Source organism: Vigna angularis, chromosome 8, assembly GCF_016808095.1.
Source record: "Vigna angularis cultivar LongXiaoDou No.4 chromosome 8, ASM1680809v1, whole genome shotgun sequence".
NCBI classification, from domain to species: Eukaryota; Viridiplantae; Streptophyta; class Magnoliopsida; order Fabales; family Fabaceae; genus Vigna; species Vigna angularis.
In genome coordinates this window covers 11803751-11824845 of record NC_068977.1, presented here as the reverse complement: position 1 = coordinate 11824845, position 21095 = coordinate 11803751, and the positions used below count along the sequence as shown (strand labels likewise).

Sequence of the window (21095 nt, the reverse complement as noted above, 5' to 3'; positions counted from 1 at the left end):
ACACGTTCTCTGTTTTAGACTTCCTAATCCCATTTATCTCCTTCCTAATCCACTCCTTGGCAGCATCTTGTAGGGAGAAAGGGAAGACTTTCATCTTAAAAATCTCCTTAAGGACCTCCAAGGGATTCATAGTAGAACAAACTATGGTGAATTCCATGATGTGTTTATGGGAATCTTCCCCTGCAGATCCATGAAACTTTGGTAACAGTTGTAGGAATCTAGCCCTTAGCTCGAAACTGAGGGCTCCTTGGCAGCACATTTAGCGTCCTTGCTCTCTAACCAGCTGCCATACCTTTAACGCCTAATGAATCTAGTAAGAAGCCTACATGAAAGCTTTAGAGATAATATACTTAAGGATTTGTACTCATTGAGAGATGGATAGAAAAATATGTCTTGAAGGAACTATTTTAGGAATATGTTCCAAACATACGATACGCTCTTAAGCTCTGAAATTGAAATATCTTTTAATAAAAATTGTAATAATATTGAAGCTTAAATATGTTACATAAAAAAGAAGTGTTGTAAGCGAAAATATCCCATAAAGAATATCGTATAATGAAAAACGCCCTAAAATATGTCTAAAATTACTTTTCATAAGAGTCTAATGTCTTGTGTTGTCTATTGTCAGAAGTGCAATACATCATCAAACCCTCCTTGAATGATATACTTGAGCGATTCATTAATTACTGACAAGACGTATGACAAGATGTTTTGATACAAGTTAACATCTATAAACATTCAAAACATTTAATGTAGACGTTAGGTTGAAATGCTAATCTTGAAGAAAATGAAGACGAGGTGGACGGTGAAGACAACTGAGAGGAGGAGAGAACATGATGGTGATGACATTAGTATAGCATAACAACAACATTACAACACACGACTACAACGATGTCGAATATATGATAACTGTAAGAATAGTTAGGCCTTATTTCTCAGCACCGAGAGGGGTGAATTGGTTCTTATTGAAAATATGTTCTTTTATTATCTTTTGGAAAATCTTTAGAACTTTCTTTAACACACAAGAAAATAAAGAATATAATGCAGTAAAAGAGTCAAGGGATAGAAAAACCAACAGATTTTTATACTAGTTCAACCAAGCCTATATCCAGTCTTCCTTCAACAACCTTAGTTGAAGTGGAACCACTATAATGATCGAGTTTACAAGCAAGAATACAGAGATTCCTTCTCAATGCACTCTCCTTCCCCACTCAATATCAGTTACAACAAACAAGAGGTGAACACCCTCACACTCTCACAACCCAAAAAGCAATCCCAATTTTCTATCACCTTAGAGCAATCCCAACTCTAAGAATACCTTGAGAGAAGTGGCAACTCTCAATGAGAACAACCAGAGTTCTCTCCCCTATTACAACAACATAGGAACTCAATCTACAGATTGAAAAAGATAAACTTGATCTTCACAGGAACACCCCAATAGTGCAGATATGATCAGCAACCTTTGAGCATAGTTCTTGACAGAATCTTGATGTATTAACCCAAATTTGATCCCTAATTCTTTAAGATGGTTCTTGGACACTTCCTGTAATCAAAACTCAATCAAAATATTAGTTATGAAATTGAATTTTCTCAAATTTGTTTTGAAACAGCGCGCAAGACAAGTATTTATAACATTTTCAAAATCCTGACGCATTTTAATCGATTACCAAATTAATGTAATCAGTTAAGTATTTAACAGTTCTATACCAGATTTCAATTAAAATTTATTTAACTGGTTACACAATTAATGTAATCGATTACACACTCATTATAAGTCAAAACGATTTAAAATATGACAGTTATGACAATTAAGACTTAACATGAAAACACTTTTCAATATGTAGCAGATTTAGCCTATTAAGGAAATTGTGTAATCGGTTAAGTATTATACTTAAGCAATTTTGAAAACCTTTTTACTAAAAAATCATCATTGCACACAAATAAATATGTAAATGAAGCTATGCATATTAAAATGTTTCAGTTGTTGTGCAAGAAACATATAGAAATATTATTGTTGTTGTCATTATCAAAAACAAAACACAAGGAATTGCGTTATACTGCTCCCCCTATCAACAATAACTTATGTTCTAACCATGGACCCATCATTAAGAGCATGGCTCGAAGGATTCAAGAAGGTTGGGAAGATTTCATAACAAAAGGAAGGACAACTCAAATTACTTTTGAAGTGGGAACAAAGACCACCCAATGATCCTTTGTTTTACCCTCAGTGAGTTGTCGCTCAGTTTCCTAACACGTTGCTCAGTGTAGGCTTCCAAAAAGCACTGATTTAGACTCCTCACATGACTTTCGCTCCACCCCAATCTAGTTTGATCAGCGCCAACATCTGGAAGTTTCTATGCAACATTTTCCACGTTTTCCCCATATGTTTAAATGTGTTTTGCATGCACTGCCACATGACTTGTAATCCCTTCATAATGCTTGATGATCAAGAGAGTAGTTACCTCAAAATTAAAGGCTGAATTCCTTATTAATTCAATGCTCCACTCATGTATTGGACACTTTTGAGAATATACTGAAATGTTGTTGAGATCACTTCAGCCTATCTCTTTGCTTAAAAGTCACTAGCGAGAGATAGTTCATCCTTCTCTAGCTTTCTTCCCTAGCTGGGTTACCTATCTAGATCACATTACCACTATACACACCATAGCCAATCCTTTAAACCTCTTCATAGTTCTACATCTTTCATTGCATTCACTACCAATTTATTTTCATTATTTCATTTCGTATTGATACTTGGGTTTATGTTTTGCTCACCATGTAGCCATCAATATAGAATAGGAACAACACCCCAACACACCACGCGATGATGATGGTGACAAAACAACACCATAAGAGAATGGACAAATGAGATAAGAACACGTAATTACAGTGGCAATGACGACAAAACGCAACCAGAATGACAATAAATTTGGCACAACGGCGTGAACAAGGAGGGCACAGTGATGAGAAGGCAAAACGAGGACACAACTCATTAGAGAATGCAAAAAGAGGAGACTAGACGTAAATGAGATGAGGCACAAAATCTTCGTAGAAGAATTAAACATTTATACTGGTTAAAGTGATAAACCAATATAAAAAGTCACTTTCTATACTGGTTATAGGTCTGACTGATATAGAGAAACTTTGTATTTTATTACAATTTGGCACCACACCACTTTGTATATCAGTTTTAGGTCGAACTGGTATAAAAAATCTTTGTATTCTGTTACAATTTTGTCATCACGCCACTTTCTATATCGTCTAGATCTAGAATCGTTATAAACAGTCTTACAATATTTACAATTATGTCACTGTGTCACTTTTATACCAAGTGCATTATAATCCATATAAAAATTGCTATAAATTCTATTTTTTGCACTAGTGTGGTTACATGCAATAACCACCATTATATCTCTATAGTTAGCCTTTTAAGGACAATTTTGGATTAAATTATTGTCATTTTTTAATTTTGTTTCACAATGATTAATGGTAAAAATGTCGTCTTTTCTTCATTTTGAATTTTTAACAGCAGTTATTAGAACAACCGTAGTTAAAAAGTTAACATTAATTAGGAATATGCCATCACATTTTTTTCACTGTGTTAGCTTTAGAACATCATTAATCAATATTGTAAAAGCATATTTTTGAACTAGTGTTATTATATTTTAGTCCTAATCATTTTTTAGGACTAAATCCCTTTAGTTATCCCTATTTTTTGTGGATTTTTCCCAGTTCAATCTCCGTTTTATTATAATTTTCAACTTAGTCCTAAAAAATGCTAATTTGAGTCAATTGGGCCCCTGCCGTTAAATTAGCTTAAAGGGGTTAAGTTTTTATGAGTTGAGAAGTTGACGTGGCCAGTTTTTGCCACATCACTCCTGCCACGTCAGCGTCATCTTTCTCAATAGCAAAAACCCTAATAAGGATTTCGAAATGGGATTTAGGGTGGCTGTGCGATTTGGTGATAGCGATAGTGGAGTACTGTGTGTGGAGGAATCTCGTGATGGAAGAGGAACTCGCATCTTAGGGTGGTTGCGTGATTTGGTGATAGCGACACTAGAGCGCTTTTGGGTCGTGGCAAAGGGGTGGTTGTTTGTTGCGGGGTAAGTTTCTGGATGAAGGGAGAACTCGCGGTGGAGGTTGAACGCCGTAGAGGGGATTGCGATTAAGGTTCTTGGCATCTAGTTCGTGAGAGGATTGATTGTTTGCAGGTTCCTAGATCGTGGTAGTTTGAGAACACTCACGATGACTGTTTGAACGTTTCTTGGCTTGGTGATGTTTAAACAATGACGAGGGAGGTTATGCAATTTTGGATTTCTTGGCTGATTGATTTTTTGACTCGCGATGGTAGATGGTTTCACAATGGTGAAATTGTTTCAAAGAATTACATATGAATCTTGGTTTTTATGTGAACTGGCTAATACTAATAATGGCATATGACAATGGCATATGAAAAAGGGGTTTTTGTGTGTTAAAAGGGGGTGCTTCTCTTTCTTTTTGCCTCTGCTTCTTCTTCATCATACCAACTTTCTTTTTCTGCATCATAACACACTGGATAGCATATGGGTGATTAATGATTGCAGGAAGTGCTTTTTTAAACAAAAGTGTTGGTGTATGAAGAAATGCGGCTTATTAGGGCAAGGCGAACGAAGGGTGATGATATTAGTGAAGATGATGCACCAAGTACTTCGGGAAGGCAGTTTCCGGAAGGTGCAGATGGTGACTTGCTTCATGCAGATGTTCCAAAGGTTGTTGATGGTTTAGTTCCTTGTTTTTTATTTTGTTGGAGATTCTCTGCTAGTTTACAATTCAAGCTTGTTGAAACATTATTGATACATATTTTGGTTTTATTTATTTACTTGGATGTGCAGCACATTGGTCAATCTCCCATTCCTGCTTATGAACCAACATTTGATTAGGAAAATGAGAGGGCACTTATATTTGGACAAAGGATACCGGAAACTCCTATATCGTAGTATGACATTCGTTAGATGTTGTTTCTGAGTAAAGTATATTTTGATCTTCATTTGCTGTTGTTTTGACACGGTCATCTGTTGTTGAGGTAGATGATGTTGATGTGGCAGGAGTGATGTGGCAAAAACTGGCCACGTCAACGTTACAGCTCATAAAAAATTTAACTCTGTTAAGTCAATTTAACGGTAGGGGCCCAATTGACTCAAATTAGTATTTTTTAGGACTAAATTGGAGACTCTAATAAAACGGGGATTGAACTGGGAAAAACCCACAAAAATAGGGATAACTAAAGGGGTTTAACCTAAAAACTAAAAAGATAACTCTTTCTGACTCAAAATACTATTAACTTTGAATTGGATTATTTTTTTCCTACATTGACTAGCACAATAACTATAAATTTTAGTTTGGACATCTAAATTGTTTTCCAATTCCATTGAAAACATTTTTATATTGTACATGGCCTGATGCTACCCGCGACATGTTTCTATCTAACTATAAACTAGTCTACCATACTCTAATGATGTGCTATTCTTTAATTTAACATATTATGAATCAAACAATTGACTCATGATGTAAATGAGCCATTGAATCCATCCAGGTCTATATAGGTGAGAGCCCACAAACCCATAATTATAATATAAATAGTACACTCATTGAGATAAATAAGACAATTTATTTTTTACAATATCAATTACTATTTGACATACCCGACTAACTTGGATGTCAGAATAACTCTTGCATGGATACAACCATTCATCCATAGAGGTTGAATACAAAGAGAGAATGAAATGAAACCACTTAACATACGAAAAAGAAAATAAGTTCGTTGGAGATGCTCTTCATAGATATGCTCATTTGTGTACAATTCAACTTAAAAGTATAATTCAACTTAAATTATTGATTTAAAAACTATAATATTTTCAACTGAACTCATTTTCTTAAATCCAAATATATATTAATTTGAGAAATACACATCCAAAATCAATGATAAATTAACCCTACAAAAATAGACTTTATAAGTGTTATAATGTGATAAGAAAGAAATAAAATAATAAGTATTAACCAAGTGTTTAAAAATAATAAATATTAATCTATCATCACTAATGGTGTCAACTCCAAAAACATCCCCATTTTTATTCTAATCAACCCCTCCTTTGCTCTTTCCTCTCTCACCAAATCACCAAATCTCCAAAAGTTCAATTTTAGTTTGCTCCGGAATATAAGTTTCACCCTTATTTAATTTGATCAAATAAAGTGATATTATTATTATCTTTGGAAGACATTCACCAACTGTAAACTAACACCAAAGCTAACTCCTGACAAAAACAATTACTAACAGTTATGGCTTCTAACTGCCACCCTTTACCTCTTAACTTCCTTTACTGAAATGCCCACACTCACTCTACCCTAAGAATCATTCTCTATATATATTTCCATCGTTTGCACCCTCCCTCCTCACAACCCCAGCAGAAAACTTCTCACTCAACAGCATACCCTAAACAATGCTGCACCATTTCAACATGAACATCTTGTTCACGTTCCTTTTAGCTGTCGCCACAGCATGTTTCTACGTCCCTGAGTTAAAACAACGAGGTTCGATCATAATAGCATCATGCATGGCCATGGCAATGCTGTACCACTTTTTAATGAAGCGACCCTGCAAAGTTTACTTGGTGGACTTTGCATGCTTCAAGCCAAGCGTGGCGTGCCTTTGCTCCAAGGAAACGTTGCTGGACAGAGCCAAGCGCGTGGGGTTTCTCTCCGACGAAAACTACAAGCTCGTGACCAAGATTCTCGACAGGTCTGGCTTGGGACCGTGGACCTATGTTCCAGAGGGGCTGTTGGCGATTCCACCAAAGCTAACTTTGGACGAGGCAAGGAAGGAAACCGACACGGTGCTCTTCGGAGCTGTTGATGAGCTTTTGGAGAAAACTGGGATTGAAGCGAAGGACATAGGGATACTTGTCGTGAATTGTTGCTTGTTCAATCCCACACCGTCCTTGTCTGACTCCATTATTAATCGGTACAAGCTTCGAGGGAACATTCTGGCGTATAATCTCAGTGGCATGGGGTGCAGTGCAGGGGTTCTTGCTGTTGACTTTGCCAAACAGCTCCTTCAGGTTCTCGCTTATCATTCATGCTCATTAATTTTCATGTCTTGTGTTAGATATGTTGCAGATTTTGTTCCATATGTAGATAATAATAATTAACATGAAACTAAAACTACTTTGAATCATTTCAATTTTTCACCTATGTAACATGAAACGAGACATTTTGATATTTTTGAAGAGAGAAAATAGCATATAATAAAGATGACACACTGAAAGAGATGCACCAGTCTAATTTTATAATAGTTCTCATAATAAGTACTCTGTTAATAATTCAAAATTATAATTATTAATAAATTATTGAATAAGATGGAAATCTACAATTTCCATAATTTGAACAAAATAAAAATAAAAAGCGTATCTCCAACTTTTATCACATAGGTCTAAAAAATATTCATCAACAATGTGATCCTCCACAAATTTGTACGCAAAACTATCACATATTGTACCAACTCAACCTTTTTAGATCTCCTTTTTTCTTACACCATTTTTTCCACATTTTTCCTCTTTCCGTTTCTTTTCAACTTTCATATCATTAATTACATCTCTCATCTATGTTCCTCCATTAATGGGGAAATCAAAACACTTTGTTGTGTTCTTTTGATTCCTCTGCAACCATTGTTTTGTACTTGCACTGCATGTGCTCAAACATAAACAGGATAATTTATGCATTGAAAACTGTAGTTTTTTGTTTGAAATATCTTTAGCATTTTTCTCCAAAGTTACATTGAAAGAGACATAAAAAAAAGAGAGTAATAAATATCACATAAAAAAGCTGGAAAATATTATTTTTAACATCATTTATACTAGTTTAACAACTCGTTTTAGAGATATTTTGATTATTAAATAAATAACTCTATTTTTGTAAGAAAAGAGATTGAAAGAAAAATAATAAATATATAATATGTGTAAAAATTTATTAAATGTGATAATAATAATAATACAAAAAACTTATCTCTCTTTGTAATTCATAGCATATATTTTCGGTTGTGAATATAATTCTTGTATGAAAATTTAACAGTGTCAAATATAGTGTACCAGGTTTCATGTAACAGCTACGTGAGTCGGTTGGGTGGGGCCACGTTTTATTTCATGTAGCTGTATCATCGGATAAAGTGCCATCAGCAGTGCACAAGTTACTAAGAACCAGTTTATTTTTATAGAAAATACTCGGATACCCGTAAAATGAATATTAAACTAATATATTAATTATTGTAAAAAAAATAAAAGGAAAGATAAAGATGAGGTAAGAAGAAAACAAGGTATATGCAAATCAGTGTTCTTCATTTTCAGTTTTTTTCTTCCATATTTTTTTTCTGTTTTTTAATTGTATACTTTTATAAGAAAAATAAACTATTTTTAATAAAATCAAACACATGTCAGCACAAGATATCTCTAGGAGTTAGGAATCAAAATAAAATGAAGTTTGTTTGTAGGGTAGAGATGGTTACCCACCCTATCTCTTACCATAAAAGCTCATAATCCATTCAAAGGCATTTAAACCTTGTAGCCTGAAAATTTAATGCCCACATGAGACCAATTTGATGATCATATGAATTTTAAGGCCGAAAATTTTTTCCAACCAAACTTGCTACAGCCTCAGACATTAATTAAAGAAACAAAAGTTCAGAAATTAATTGATGTTTAGATATATTAGGAAAAATATTACTAAAAAAGTAAAAGTGGTTAAAATTTGTTCATACTTAAAAAGAAAATATAAATGAGTATTTTATTTATAAATAAAAAGGGAAGCAGGAATAAGGTGTAAATAATTTGTTATTTATCACTCAATTATTTTTATTTCGAATCTATTTTACTCACTTTATCATCATGTATCAATCATTCATTGTCAACTTTCCTTTTTTACTCATTTTAAATATTTACCTTTTCTTCTTCATACATTTTTATCATCATCTTAGTAGTGATACACATTGTTCTGAAGAAATTAGTAACAAATCGATTTAACTTTTGGGATACAAGAATAATTTGTCACATGTTTACATATTTAAAAATACAAAAGAATTAAAATACATTAGGGTAAAATGTGCGAGAAAAGTTTTCGATGGTAAACATTAAAGTAATATCATACGTTTCCCTATAAACTATCTAACTAATGATATATTAGGTCAACAATTCTCTTATACGTGCATAGAAGAAGATTAACATATTTAACAATAAATAACCAAACCAAAATAAAAATAAAAAATATTCAAATTTTGAAAAGGTGAAAGTATACAGAAATCGATTCGCTCTAATTTATTTCACTATCTTTTTAATAAGTATTTTCTGTTTTTATTTTCATGATGCCATACCTATTTTGTCACCATTGTGATTAATTATTTTGGATTTGCACGTATAATTTCTCTAGGCGGCATTTGTGTTGTTTGAACAGCTACATTGCTCGTGCGTGGGGCCACGTACTTGACGCCAAAAAGTGAACTTAATAAGTTAGCTTTAGGAGTATTATGATGAGATTGAGTGATCAGGATCAACACTGTGAGTAGTTGTACGATGAGATGAAGTAGACCCATCTTGAATGGAAAACTGGTAAAATATTTACCAGGTATCAAAGTGGGTCGCTGATATGAGACAGATAAAAGGAGTTTAAATAAACATTTTTATAGATATATCTACCAAAAGTAAATGAATAACTGATACAATTAATATCGTAACAGAGATGCACAGGCTTAAAAATAATTTCGAATTTTTATATATTTAATTTTATTCATTTTGCCCTATTTTTTATTTGCAGGCACACCCGAACTCGTACGCGCTGGTTCTGAGCACGGAAAATGAGATCTCCAGCATGTACTGGGGCAACAACCCGTCCATGCTCCTCGTGAACTGTCTCTTCCGCATGGGCGGATCCGCCGCGCTACTCTCCAGTCACCCGTCGGACCGGCGCCGCGCAAAGTACCAGCTCCTCCACACGCTCCGAACGCACGTGGGCGCCGACGACAACAGCTACAGTTGTGTGTTCCAGGAGGAAGACGAGGAGAACAAGGTGGGTGTGTCGCTCTCTAAAGAGCTGATGAACGTGGCACGCGACGCCCTGAAAGTCCACATCACGTCGCTCGGCCCTTTGGTTCTCCCACTCTCGGAGAAGATAAAGTTCTTATCAAACCTAATCGAGAGGAAGGTGCTGAAGACGAAGATCGAGTCCTACATGCCCAACTTCAAGCTTGCCTTCGAGCACTTCTGCATCCACACGGGAGGGCGAGCTGTGCTGGACCGCATGCAGAAGAGTTTGGAGCTCGAAGACTGGCACATGGAACCTTCTAGAATGACCCTGTACAGGTTCGGAAACACTTCTTCGAGTTCCGTGTGGTACGAGTTGGCGTATTGTGAGGGGAAGGGGAGGGTGAAGAAGGGTGATAGGGTGTGGCAGATGGCGTTTGGGTCGGGGTTCAAGTGCAACACTGCGGTGTGGCTTGCCTTGAACACCATCGACGTTGGGTCCTGCAGGAGCGCGTGGAGGGATGAGATTGGTAATTTTCCTGTCAAGATTGATCCTCTCCCCGTCAAGACTAATAAATAAGGCATTATGGTTTCGGTTGTTCGTTTGTTCTGCTGTTAAGGTTTTCGATTTAGGGTTTCCTCTCATGCATGTGTGTTGTCTGGTTAAGGGAAGAAGAAGAATTATGTAGTTGGCCTTTGCATGTGTTCTCTAGCTTCGTTTCGTGGCCAACCACTTTTGGCCTTTGCATCTTGTACCCGTCATATTTCTAGAGACCGATCTTATAGTGATATATATATTCCTTAATATTAATCTAATGTTTAACCAATTTACTTGTTCCAATGATAAACTTTAATCCTTTTATTATAATGTTTTAAAACTATTTGAAATGATGAGTTGGCACTGTTGAAGGTATAGATGCAGTGGGTGAGAGCATACATTAATAGTAATTTGGAGGTGTGGCGAAGGGATGTGAGGCATATGTGAAGTGATTGATGTGTTGGAGAGGAATGGGCAGTATGGAAAATTGTAAGGAAGGAAAAAAAAATGAGAAAGAATATAGCTTGGCAGATGGCTCCACCATAATTCTACTCATAGTTGCAGGAACAAGGAAAGAAGAAAGAAGGGTAGATTTACTTGCTTTTTACTGTTACAGTTTTGTTGCATATTGTGCATTAATATACTTTTTATGTAAAATACTTGAAAAAAAACTGTTTTTTCATGTGAACGGGTGCAGATACATAATTAATAAAACTTCAAAGACACAATAGTTACATGTGCTAATAACTTTCAATTTTGTGAAGAATCTTCGTAGAAAATGAATCATAGATTTTTCCTTTAATATTAATCTGTCTTCGACCTGCCCGAAATCCAAAGAAAGATTGGCTCGTGTGGCTTAATTCTGCCCAAGGCTTCTTTCCAGGCACTGCATGTGTAGTGAGATTGCCAACCTAACCTATTCGTTCCAAGGATTGGAAGAATTCTAATAACAAGATTAGGAGAATTCATTTCAAACGTCTCTCTTGTGGAGCTTTAATTGAAGTTTTTAGAGACTAGAACGAGTAGTAACTTGAATTTTTAAGTTTAATATATAATATTTAATAAAATATAGTTTAGTGAAATATAGTGTTTAAACAAAACACATATTAGAATATTTTTATTAAACGTTAGCTTTATAAATCACAATGGGTCGGGCATAGATACTCTGTCCGACCCGTAAAATAAAAACCGACTCGTAACCTGTCTGTTATTCGCGTGAGTATCAATTTAAAAAAAATTTTGAAACCTCCAGCTACTTGCTACTCATAAAATATAAAAGAAAGTATTTTATATATTTTTAAAATAAAATTACAAATATATATATATATATATATAATATTAATTAAATATAAATTAAATTTTAATTTTGATTAAATTTAATCTAATAAAATATATTTTTATTTTATTTTTAATTAAATTTAATTAAAAAATATATAAATTAATTATTTTTTTTATTTTTTGTGGGTAACGGATACTCGCGGGTCGGGTAGTATACTATCCGCATTCAACCCATTTAGAAGCGAGTATTAAAATACCCGTTACCCGTTACCCGCGGGTAATAAATATCTACGAGTAATAACTATCTGTCGCGGATTTTATCCGCGGATACCTGTACCCGCATATTTTTTTACCATCCATAAGCTAGCTTGATAAACAATTACGTGTCAAATAATATTTGACAAAGCACGTCTAATGAAAGAAGTAGTAAATGCTATATAACTTATCAATTGTGATATTACTTTGAAAAACTTAGACCCGCGCTAAACACTTATATTAGGAATCATACTTCAATGCTCTCTTAATGTAAAAATCATTAAATGCATGAACGTATTGTACTTTATTCTGCTTTAGTTTTTGTAACATCCCAACTCTAGGAGTCCCTTAAACGCATTAAAATCGAAATATTTATAAAGACAAAGTTAAAAGTCCAAAAGAACTAAACTTTATTACAACTTTAAAATTTCAATATCCATACATTCAAATAAATTAAAACATCAAATTAAATTTATAAAGAAAATTTCGTTCATAAAAACCAGATGAATGTTTAAGCTCCCGAAAGCACATCCCATCTCATGTCATCTATTTCATACCATTGACTTTAGCATTTCTGTTTGCTCTCGTACAACACTCATGTTCTACGATCATCGCAATAAACACACAAAACACATAGGTGAGCTAAAGAATCAAACACAATAATAACATCATCAAAACAAATAGAACAAGGGTTCTAAAACCTATTCACTTTTCTTTCATCTCAATGATCACATCTCGACCTCAGAAGTCACTCAAAGGTCTAAAGTCAGATAGACATACTCTCTCATTGATCTCTTGTCACATAGACTCCTCACAATGGTCTCTTGTCACACAGCCTAAAGTCACACATACCAACTTCCCTACAAGGCGGTTGAGTAGTCTCACACACACAGTTAAGGACATGTTCCTCTTAAAGAGCCAACAACTTTCCTCTCGTTAACGGTCACACAGAATAGAGAGTATGGTACTCAAACCCATTCTTATTGTCTCACACAGTCTGAAGAGTGCTCAAACATATTATCATGTGTAAACAAGTAATCATCACTGTAATAAACCTATTATCATGTGTCGACACTCAAACATTATCAATTGGCTTAAAATTACTATAACAACTAGCAACTAGGCACTGCACCATTGAATATGATTACTTCTACACACAATATTTACCAATCATTAACATATACTCATTACAACCATAATTCCATGCATTGAACATCAAAATTGTGACCACTGCTAAACCAAAATTTTTGTAGAAAAAACATGTCTACATTACTACACCAGAGGGAGCAACCATCAAAGCAACAAACTATGTCAGAAGCCGCAAGACAGAAAAGTCAGAACTTCCCTCTGCAAATCAGACTTTTCACCTGCTCACTTTTTCAAAATAGGCCTAATTTCCTCGGTTCTGTGCAGAACCGAAGCAATATGTCCTGCCAAAAGCTGACAACCTCTATATTTGAACGTTTCAAATCCATTTTGTCAACCTTTACTTCCCCAGTTTAATTGCGAACCGATGTCTATAGTTAGAAATTTCTTTAAATTTTGCCATTTATTAGTGTTGTCAAAATGGATTGCAACCCGCGAGCCAACCTGACTCACCACGGGTTTGAGTCGGGTTGGGTTTGAAAAAAATGTAATTTTTTTATGCGGGTTAGTTTTTAACCCGGCTCACTTAGAATCCGACTCAGCCGGGTTGAACCAGTGGTGAGTCGGGTTGGCTCACCAATCCACCTAATTTAATTTAATTATTTATTATTTTCAGTTTCAATATTATTAGTTAGCATTTTTTTTATTATTTGTAGATGTGATAAAAAAAAGATGTTTCAAGAGAGAAAAATAATATAGATTTATTTATTCAAGACTCTAATATTACAAATGGACAAGTGAAACAAAAATTATCAATATTAAAAACTTATTTGTTTGTCTTTTGTGCTTGTTTTTGGATTACACTTGACTTGTATGATATTTTTTTTTAATTTTAAATTGTCTTTGAAGTTTATCATTATTTTAGAGTGAAATTTATTTAAATTTGAATTAAAAAAATTATAATTTTTTATTTTAAAAAAACTTATAATTAAGTGAGTCAGTGAGCCAACCCATTTAACCCATCAACCTGTGGTGGGTCGAGCCGGGTTCAAATTTTTTCAGCTCGCTAGTAAGTGAGACGAGTTGGGTTGACTCACTAAGTGACTAACCCATGGTGAGCCGGACCGAGTCGAGCCGGGTTACCCGTTTTGACAGCTCTACCATTTATAATTTTATTTTGAATTTTTTCTAAAAGGTTTACGCACCGTTTGTCTTTAAACCGATGCAGTAGAGTCTTATTGCCTCAGTTATCTACTTAACTAAGGTAATAACTTCTTCGATATTTAAATTTCAGACCTTTCATTCTCCCCTTTCATTCTCCCCTTTTATTCTTCCCTTCCACAAGCTTCTCACCACCACCATCCTCAACTCGCACCAATCAAACTTAACCTCAAACTCACCTGCGAATTGCTGCTTCTCATCTCGCGTGAACAGCTTGCCGCTCCGCTGTCACTGCCTCCACCACTGGTTGTCGTTGTTGCCTCCACCATTGGTCGTCGCTGCTACCTCCACCACTAGCCACCATGATAAAATTTGTTAGCCTATTGTTCCAACCTGTTGCCTCTACTTCTCTCACACGAACTACGCTGTTTGTTGTCGCCATTGGCCGTTCGCTGTCGCCACCGGCTGTTCGTCACCGTCTTTGGCCGTTCGTCGCCGCCTTTGACCATTCGTCACCGCCTTTGATTGTTTCGTCGCCGCCTCCGTTGTCCCAGATAAAAAAGAAAAAAAATGATTTTGAAAGGCAAAAGTCCGTATTTTCTGAAAAAAAGGCATCTACCGCATCGGTTTGAAACCAATCGAGGCAAAAGAGCCCCACATACTGCCTCGGTTCTGAAGCGACTTTTTTGTCTCGCCTGTATATACCTCGGTTCAAGAACCGTTGCGTATAGACGAATATAACCGGTGTCTATCCCTCACAACATACTCAAAATTTTTGCTTCTTTTTCACGGTGGTTAGGTTTCTATCTTAAACAAAATATAAATAATGGATATGCTTAAATGTAAACTCTAAGTTTGTGCCAAAAATACATTATTTTCGAAATATGTTTAAAATCCAATTATTTTAATTCCTGATTGATTTTGATTTAATCTTTCCTTTCCTGACTCCTATTGACATTAATTTCAATAATATACTCAAGATATAGCCAAGGTTCAAACACATAACCCTCAAGCTTCTAACAAAATCACCAAACCAAACAAAGTATCACATTTATCTTGTCATTCACATGTCCAATAGTAATTACAAGCAAATCTACACACCACAATCCACACAAGGAAATAAAAGAATTAAAACATATGTTATGCATACAACAAAAATCAAACACATGACTACCAACCCATAACAAGGAACTCTAATCATATGTGTCATAGCTCACTTATGCAATAATTATCTTTTTCTTATTTTAATTAATGATGTCAACGCCTACAACCCTCCTAGATGTTAATTTTCTTGGGTTTTACCGTGTTAACCAGGCTTGGTCAATCTCAAACTTCGGCTTGGGTCGGCCTGTCTCGACCGTCACCCTAGGTCGGTATGTCTTGACTATCGGCCTAAGCCCCTCTGTCTCGATATTTGGCTTGAGATGATTGATTGTCTTGACTTATCTCAATGCTTGGCCAACCTTAGCCCAAGTCAGCCCATCTCAAACATCAACTCGGGTCGACCGTCATAACCTTCATTATGGATCAACCCATCTCAACCGTAAGTCTGATCTGGATTGTCTCGACCTTAGACCCGGGGAAAGGCATCTCGATCTTTGGCCCAACTCGGGTCAGTTCGATGTTTGGCCTAGCTTAGCCTAGGTTGACCCGTCTTGAACTTCGACATAGGTCGATCCACCTCAACATTTCTTTTGGCCAAACTTATATTGATCGTTGGTATGTACCAGACCTCAAGCTTTGTTCTAGTCTAGTCCCTCTTTACATTTGCCCTAAACCAGCTCATCTCAATCTTTGGGACGAGCTAGCGTGTCTTGATCTTCACTTGGGGTCGGCCTGTCTCGATCCTTCGTTTGGTTTGACTTCTCTCGACTTTGGCTTGGATCGACCCATCTGGACCTTTGGTCTGAGCATGCCCATTTCGATCTTCACCATGGGACAGTTCGCCTTAACCTTCGCCTTTGGATGGCCTGCACCAACCTTTTCCTAGCTTGGATTGCCTCGACTTTCAGCTTGGCTATGCTCGTCTTGAATTTTAGCCCTGTAGTTGGGAATTGAACTTATGACCTCCTCTTTTAACAAGCTCTAGCCATAAGAACTATAACATCATTTAATCATAAATCACTTCAATAATATTAATAAGAACTTCATCCTATTCATTTATTCTACTAAAATTAATTATTTTTTCTAGGTCATGGTTGATAGAATCGACATTAAAGTTCTCATCTTTAGTAATTATCGTTGGTAAATTACATTGACAATTGAATTTTTTATAAATTACATTTTACAAAACAGTAAGCAAATTTTGTGGTGGAGAAGGAGAAACGATAATTACTAACAAATAATTACCGATAAATTTATAATAGTCAATAAATATTAACAAAAAAATTACTAATAAATTTTAGTAGTCATTAATTTTGGATAGAATTTTTTCAATTTGTCGATAAAATTAACCGTTGCTTTTCTTATAAGAAATTATTTTCTTTTACGTAAATAATTTTACTTTTAGCCATAGAATTTTTCCATTAATTTTGATTTTTTTTAGTGTTTATACATATATATCGTATTTTTGTGACAAACAAATAAAAAGTAACCTCAAATATGCACATATTATAAAAACTCTCTTCTCCCTTAGAAAACAAACAACCGTGTTTTGTTAACAACTGTTTCTCTTCTTATTGCTGTGTGAATCCAATACTTTTTCGTACACCAAGTGTTCTTGACAAGTTATATGATTATGTTTTCAAAACCAACCAAATTTTCCTTCTCACTTTCGTGAAGTTTAAACGCATCATTTCCTGGGTAGAGAGTATTTGCTTGAGGTGTTCTTTCGGCGAAAACCTTGCTCTTTAAGCAAGATTGTTCTTCTCTTTCTCTTAATATTTTATTCCCCACTCTTCTCTTGTCCACTTTTGCGCATCTTTTCCTTTCAAACGCATGTTCATGTGCTCTCGAGTTAACCATTTTCACATCTTTTGTCAAATAATCCTTAACATCACCATCTTTTGAAACTGCACCACGACCAAACTTCATAGTTAATGAGTTATTGGCGTCTCTAGTTTTCGAACTACAAGTCCTTGTATTTCTTGCATCTTTCAACATCTGTCCACTTTGAATCTTCGAGACAGCCCTTGAATGTGGCTTATTGTCTCTCTCCTTTGATGGCACCAGCAAATTTTCCTGCAAAAAGGAAAACTTGATTTACTTAGACTCAAATCAAAATCCAATGATAGTGTAAAAGGGATTCATGTACAACTAACCATATCAAAATATCCAATATTGGGTGATGGCATTCGGAGACCAGAAGGCTTCTCAGTTCTCGAAGCATCAAATGAAACATAGTTGCTTCCCTTTACCTCACTAAAAGTATTTGAACCAACGCTTTCAGTCACTGATGATGCAGAAGAGAACCAATCAATGGATGCTGAAGGTGATATGCAACAAAAGTTCTTTCCAACATATGAATAAGATTGGTGACAACACTCTTGGGGGATGTTTTTAACTGCTGAAAATTCAGGAGATGAGTGGCAAGAAGGGAGACTTTTGTAGAGTGAACATAATCCATTCGAAGAAGCACTCATATCAGACTGAGAGATCACTGATGAAAGTTCCCAAGAGAGAGTAGCACAGCTACAACATCTGCTGCAAGTCTTCAAGAGATTAGGTTTCTCAGTCAAACACTTTCCTGCAATAGTCCTTGCTTTAAATTCCATTGAAGGATATATAGTAAGAAAAGAATTATATATACTTGTCTTGCGTTTAGAAACCTACCACTTGCTTTGACAGTTTTGTTTCTCTCTTTGACTTCATTTGCAAACAAAGGAATTATTTTGGTGGGAGCTGGTGGGGCATTTCTTCTAACTCGACTTTGTATCTTTGGTGGCTTTAGATGTGATGAGAGATCAGATCTTCCTCTTGGAGAAGAAAACTTTCACAATTAGAAATATGTTAGTTTTGTGACTAGTAAAGGTAATCTTATGCATGCAAAGGCATACTTGACAATGAACTAGTGTTGTACGTTTGCAAAAATCAATGTTTTTATAAAGCAGTGTTGAATATTGTACATAACTTAGAATAAATAATAAAATATAGACGGATGCTAATTCTTTTTATCTTTTCATCCATTTACAAACTTTCTTAATGTGATTACTTCTAATCCATTGTCATATATTAGTATAAAACCTTAGTGAGCATAGTATGCTTCATTTAGCTCTGAGTATAACATGTTTCTGAAAGACAATTTCGTCACTTGGAAGAGTTAAAAATTAAGAGAGTATCTCGTTATTAGAAACTGAATTTTACTCAAAGTGTATTCGAAGGATTTCAGATAAAAATAATATTAAAATAAAAATTGACAGTCCTATATAGAGTTGTACTTATGATAATAAGATAATTTTCATAAGCATAGTTCTGGTACAACAAGATCAAATAAGCATACTTAAATTTACACGCATTCCGTGAAAGATAATTTTGACATAAGTTTGATAGTCACAACTCATGTTCCTATGAGACTTCACTAATAAACTTCGTCGGTTCATATAGTTTAAAATCTTATAATTAAGATGAAAATATTCATTTCCCAACTTGAAGGTGAATTATAAATAGGAGATTATTAAAATTAAAATGTTCCAATATCTTTATAGTTATTCGGCAAAATGTCTCTAAAATTTACAGTTTTATTTCAATTTATTTTTGTCCACAGAGAAATTTTTACTTGTGTAGAACATGAGAATACTTATGTTGACAATAGTTAATAAAAAAAATTATCTCTCTTCCCTTTGCAAGTATTTGCATCAACTGATAAAAATGTTCTTCACACAAATAATATTAGTGAAAAAGAACGAACCTTCAATTTGGGGACAGAATCCACATCCATCCTTTTTGTTGCTGAAAGTAACCAAAAGAAGTAATATAATTGATTAAAACTGGATTGCATGAATTATCCATCATTATTTGTTTTTCATATAATAATATATATATATATATATAGTTACTATCAAATGTGATAAAACTTAAAAGTAATATAAAGGGATAGATGAAGAGCAAATAAAACATTGACAATTACCAAATAAAACAATATTGTCTAATGCATTAAGGGAAATCAAAAGTATTTTTGACAGAACCAAATTGCAAGAATGGAAGAAGAAAAATAATTCTTTAACATACCTAAATATTTTACCATCATTTAACACTATTCTTATTTATTTTTTACTCTCTTCTTTTTTTAAAAAAATATAAAATATTACACTTTTATTGTTATTTTACTCTTATACTCTGTCAAATGAATATAAAAGTGTGTCATAGTATAATTATTTATGAATGAAATGGATCATGTCTCTTCGGGTAGGAACAGGTTCCTTCCATATACAGCCTACTAAATATGCAGGATACATAGACAACCTTTCTGTAAACAAATCATACTTACAAAAAACATGTTGAATATTTCTACAACATGAATCAACCGTGTTCGATGATTGATGCACCGAAATCTCTTGGCTTGCTGATGATGATCCGTCATTGTCAATAGTACGATTTGACTCGGATGAGATCCTTAGTTCTTCTATTAGAGGAAGCATACCCATTTCGGATTTCTTATGCCCTTTATTTAGAAGAGATAACTCCTCATGATTGAGAATTCCTGAGAAAGCAAAGTCCAAAAGTATAAACATCAAGAAAACGAAGCACACACTAAACAACAAGAAGTAGAAGGTTCATATACAAATCATATCAAACACACCTTCACTTGTGAAAAAAGCACTGTCCCAAGCTAAACTCTTCCTTAAACTGAATCCATCAGTTACAGTTTTAATTTCAGGTTTCAGATTGTTGAAATGCAAATGCTGATCCTGCTCAGGTCTCAACATATCATAAGCATTCTCAGTTTTAAAGGAATTTGAAGTACTGAACAACTCCTCCGGTTCTAGAATTCCTGAGGATGAATGAGGTGATGATGAATATGAAAACAATGAAATTAGTTGAACACATTTCCATTGACTGTGAATTATACCAGAACTTGTGGAAAAGGAACTATCCCATGCCAAACTCTTTCGCAAATCATACTTCAGCTTATACTTTAAAGACTGCAGGTCCCTTTTCTCTATATCTGCTTCCTTCACATCCTCTGCTTCCCCATTGCTAAACACGTTAAAACCATCAAGCTTCTTTCTCATATCTGATTCTGCAGCAAATTCAAGTTTCAACATCTTCATTTATGGCAGCAAGAAATTCAAATACAGAATAGAAGGAACTATTTCAAGGTTTGTTTCTACATAGATTAGTTTCCAAAATATGGTGTGCTTGTCTCCAAGATAGTTTCTTTCTTAGTCAAACCTTTCTATTCTACTTTCATAAAAAAATCTTCTTCCATGAAAAGATAGAGAATGATAAGCAAAGACAGTTTGCAGTTCAAAATATTTGAATGCTTTAAGATGAAATCTTGATAACTATTCTTGAATAGAGAGAGCAAAATCCCAGAAAAAGAAAGAGAAAATATTCAAATAAGTAATCCAGATAAAGAAAAGAATAAAAAACAAAGTCACATATACTCACCCAACTATGGAAGTTCTTGAATGTGTGATGATCGATCCTTCTTCTTCAAGATTCGTTTATTGTTTTGGGTTTTCTACAACAGACACAAAAAAGCTATCAAATTGAAATTCAAACGCTGATTATTGAACGATCCTTTATTATTCTAAAACTGTCCCGGTTGGAATTTAATTGCTTTAGTTACAATGATC

General features: G+C 34.6%; 1 protein-coding gene across 1 annotated transcript; it reads left to right on the top strand.

Annotated features, from left to right (window-relative positions):
- Nucleotides 1–6419: 6419 nt before the first annotated feature.
- LOC108344830 (3-ketoacyl-CoA synthase 20) lies at nt 6420–10851 on the top strand. Its single transcript, XM_017583341.2, has 2 exons — nt 6420–7094; nt 9835–10851. Exons 1-2 carry the CDS (start codon nt 6477–6479, stop codon nt 10618–10620), a joined length of 1404 nt encoding a protein of 467 aa, XP_017438830.1. The 5' UTR covers nt 6420–6476; the 3' UTR covers nt 10621–10851.
- Nucleotides 10852–21095: the final 10244 nt, after the last annotated feature.

What these genes read in the sequence shown, in the direction of transcription:
- LOC108344830 (XM_017583341.2), top strand. Translation starts at nt 6,477, where the DNA reads ATGCTGCACCATTTCAACATGAACATCTTGTTCACGTTCCTTTTAGCT. An exon ending in TTGCCAAACAGCTCCTTCAG is followed by an intron (nt 7,095 to 9,834) that starts GTTCTCGCTTAT and finishes TTTTATTTGCAG; the next exon opens with GCACACCCGAACTCGTACGC.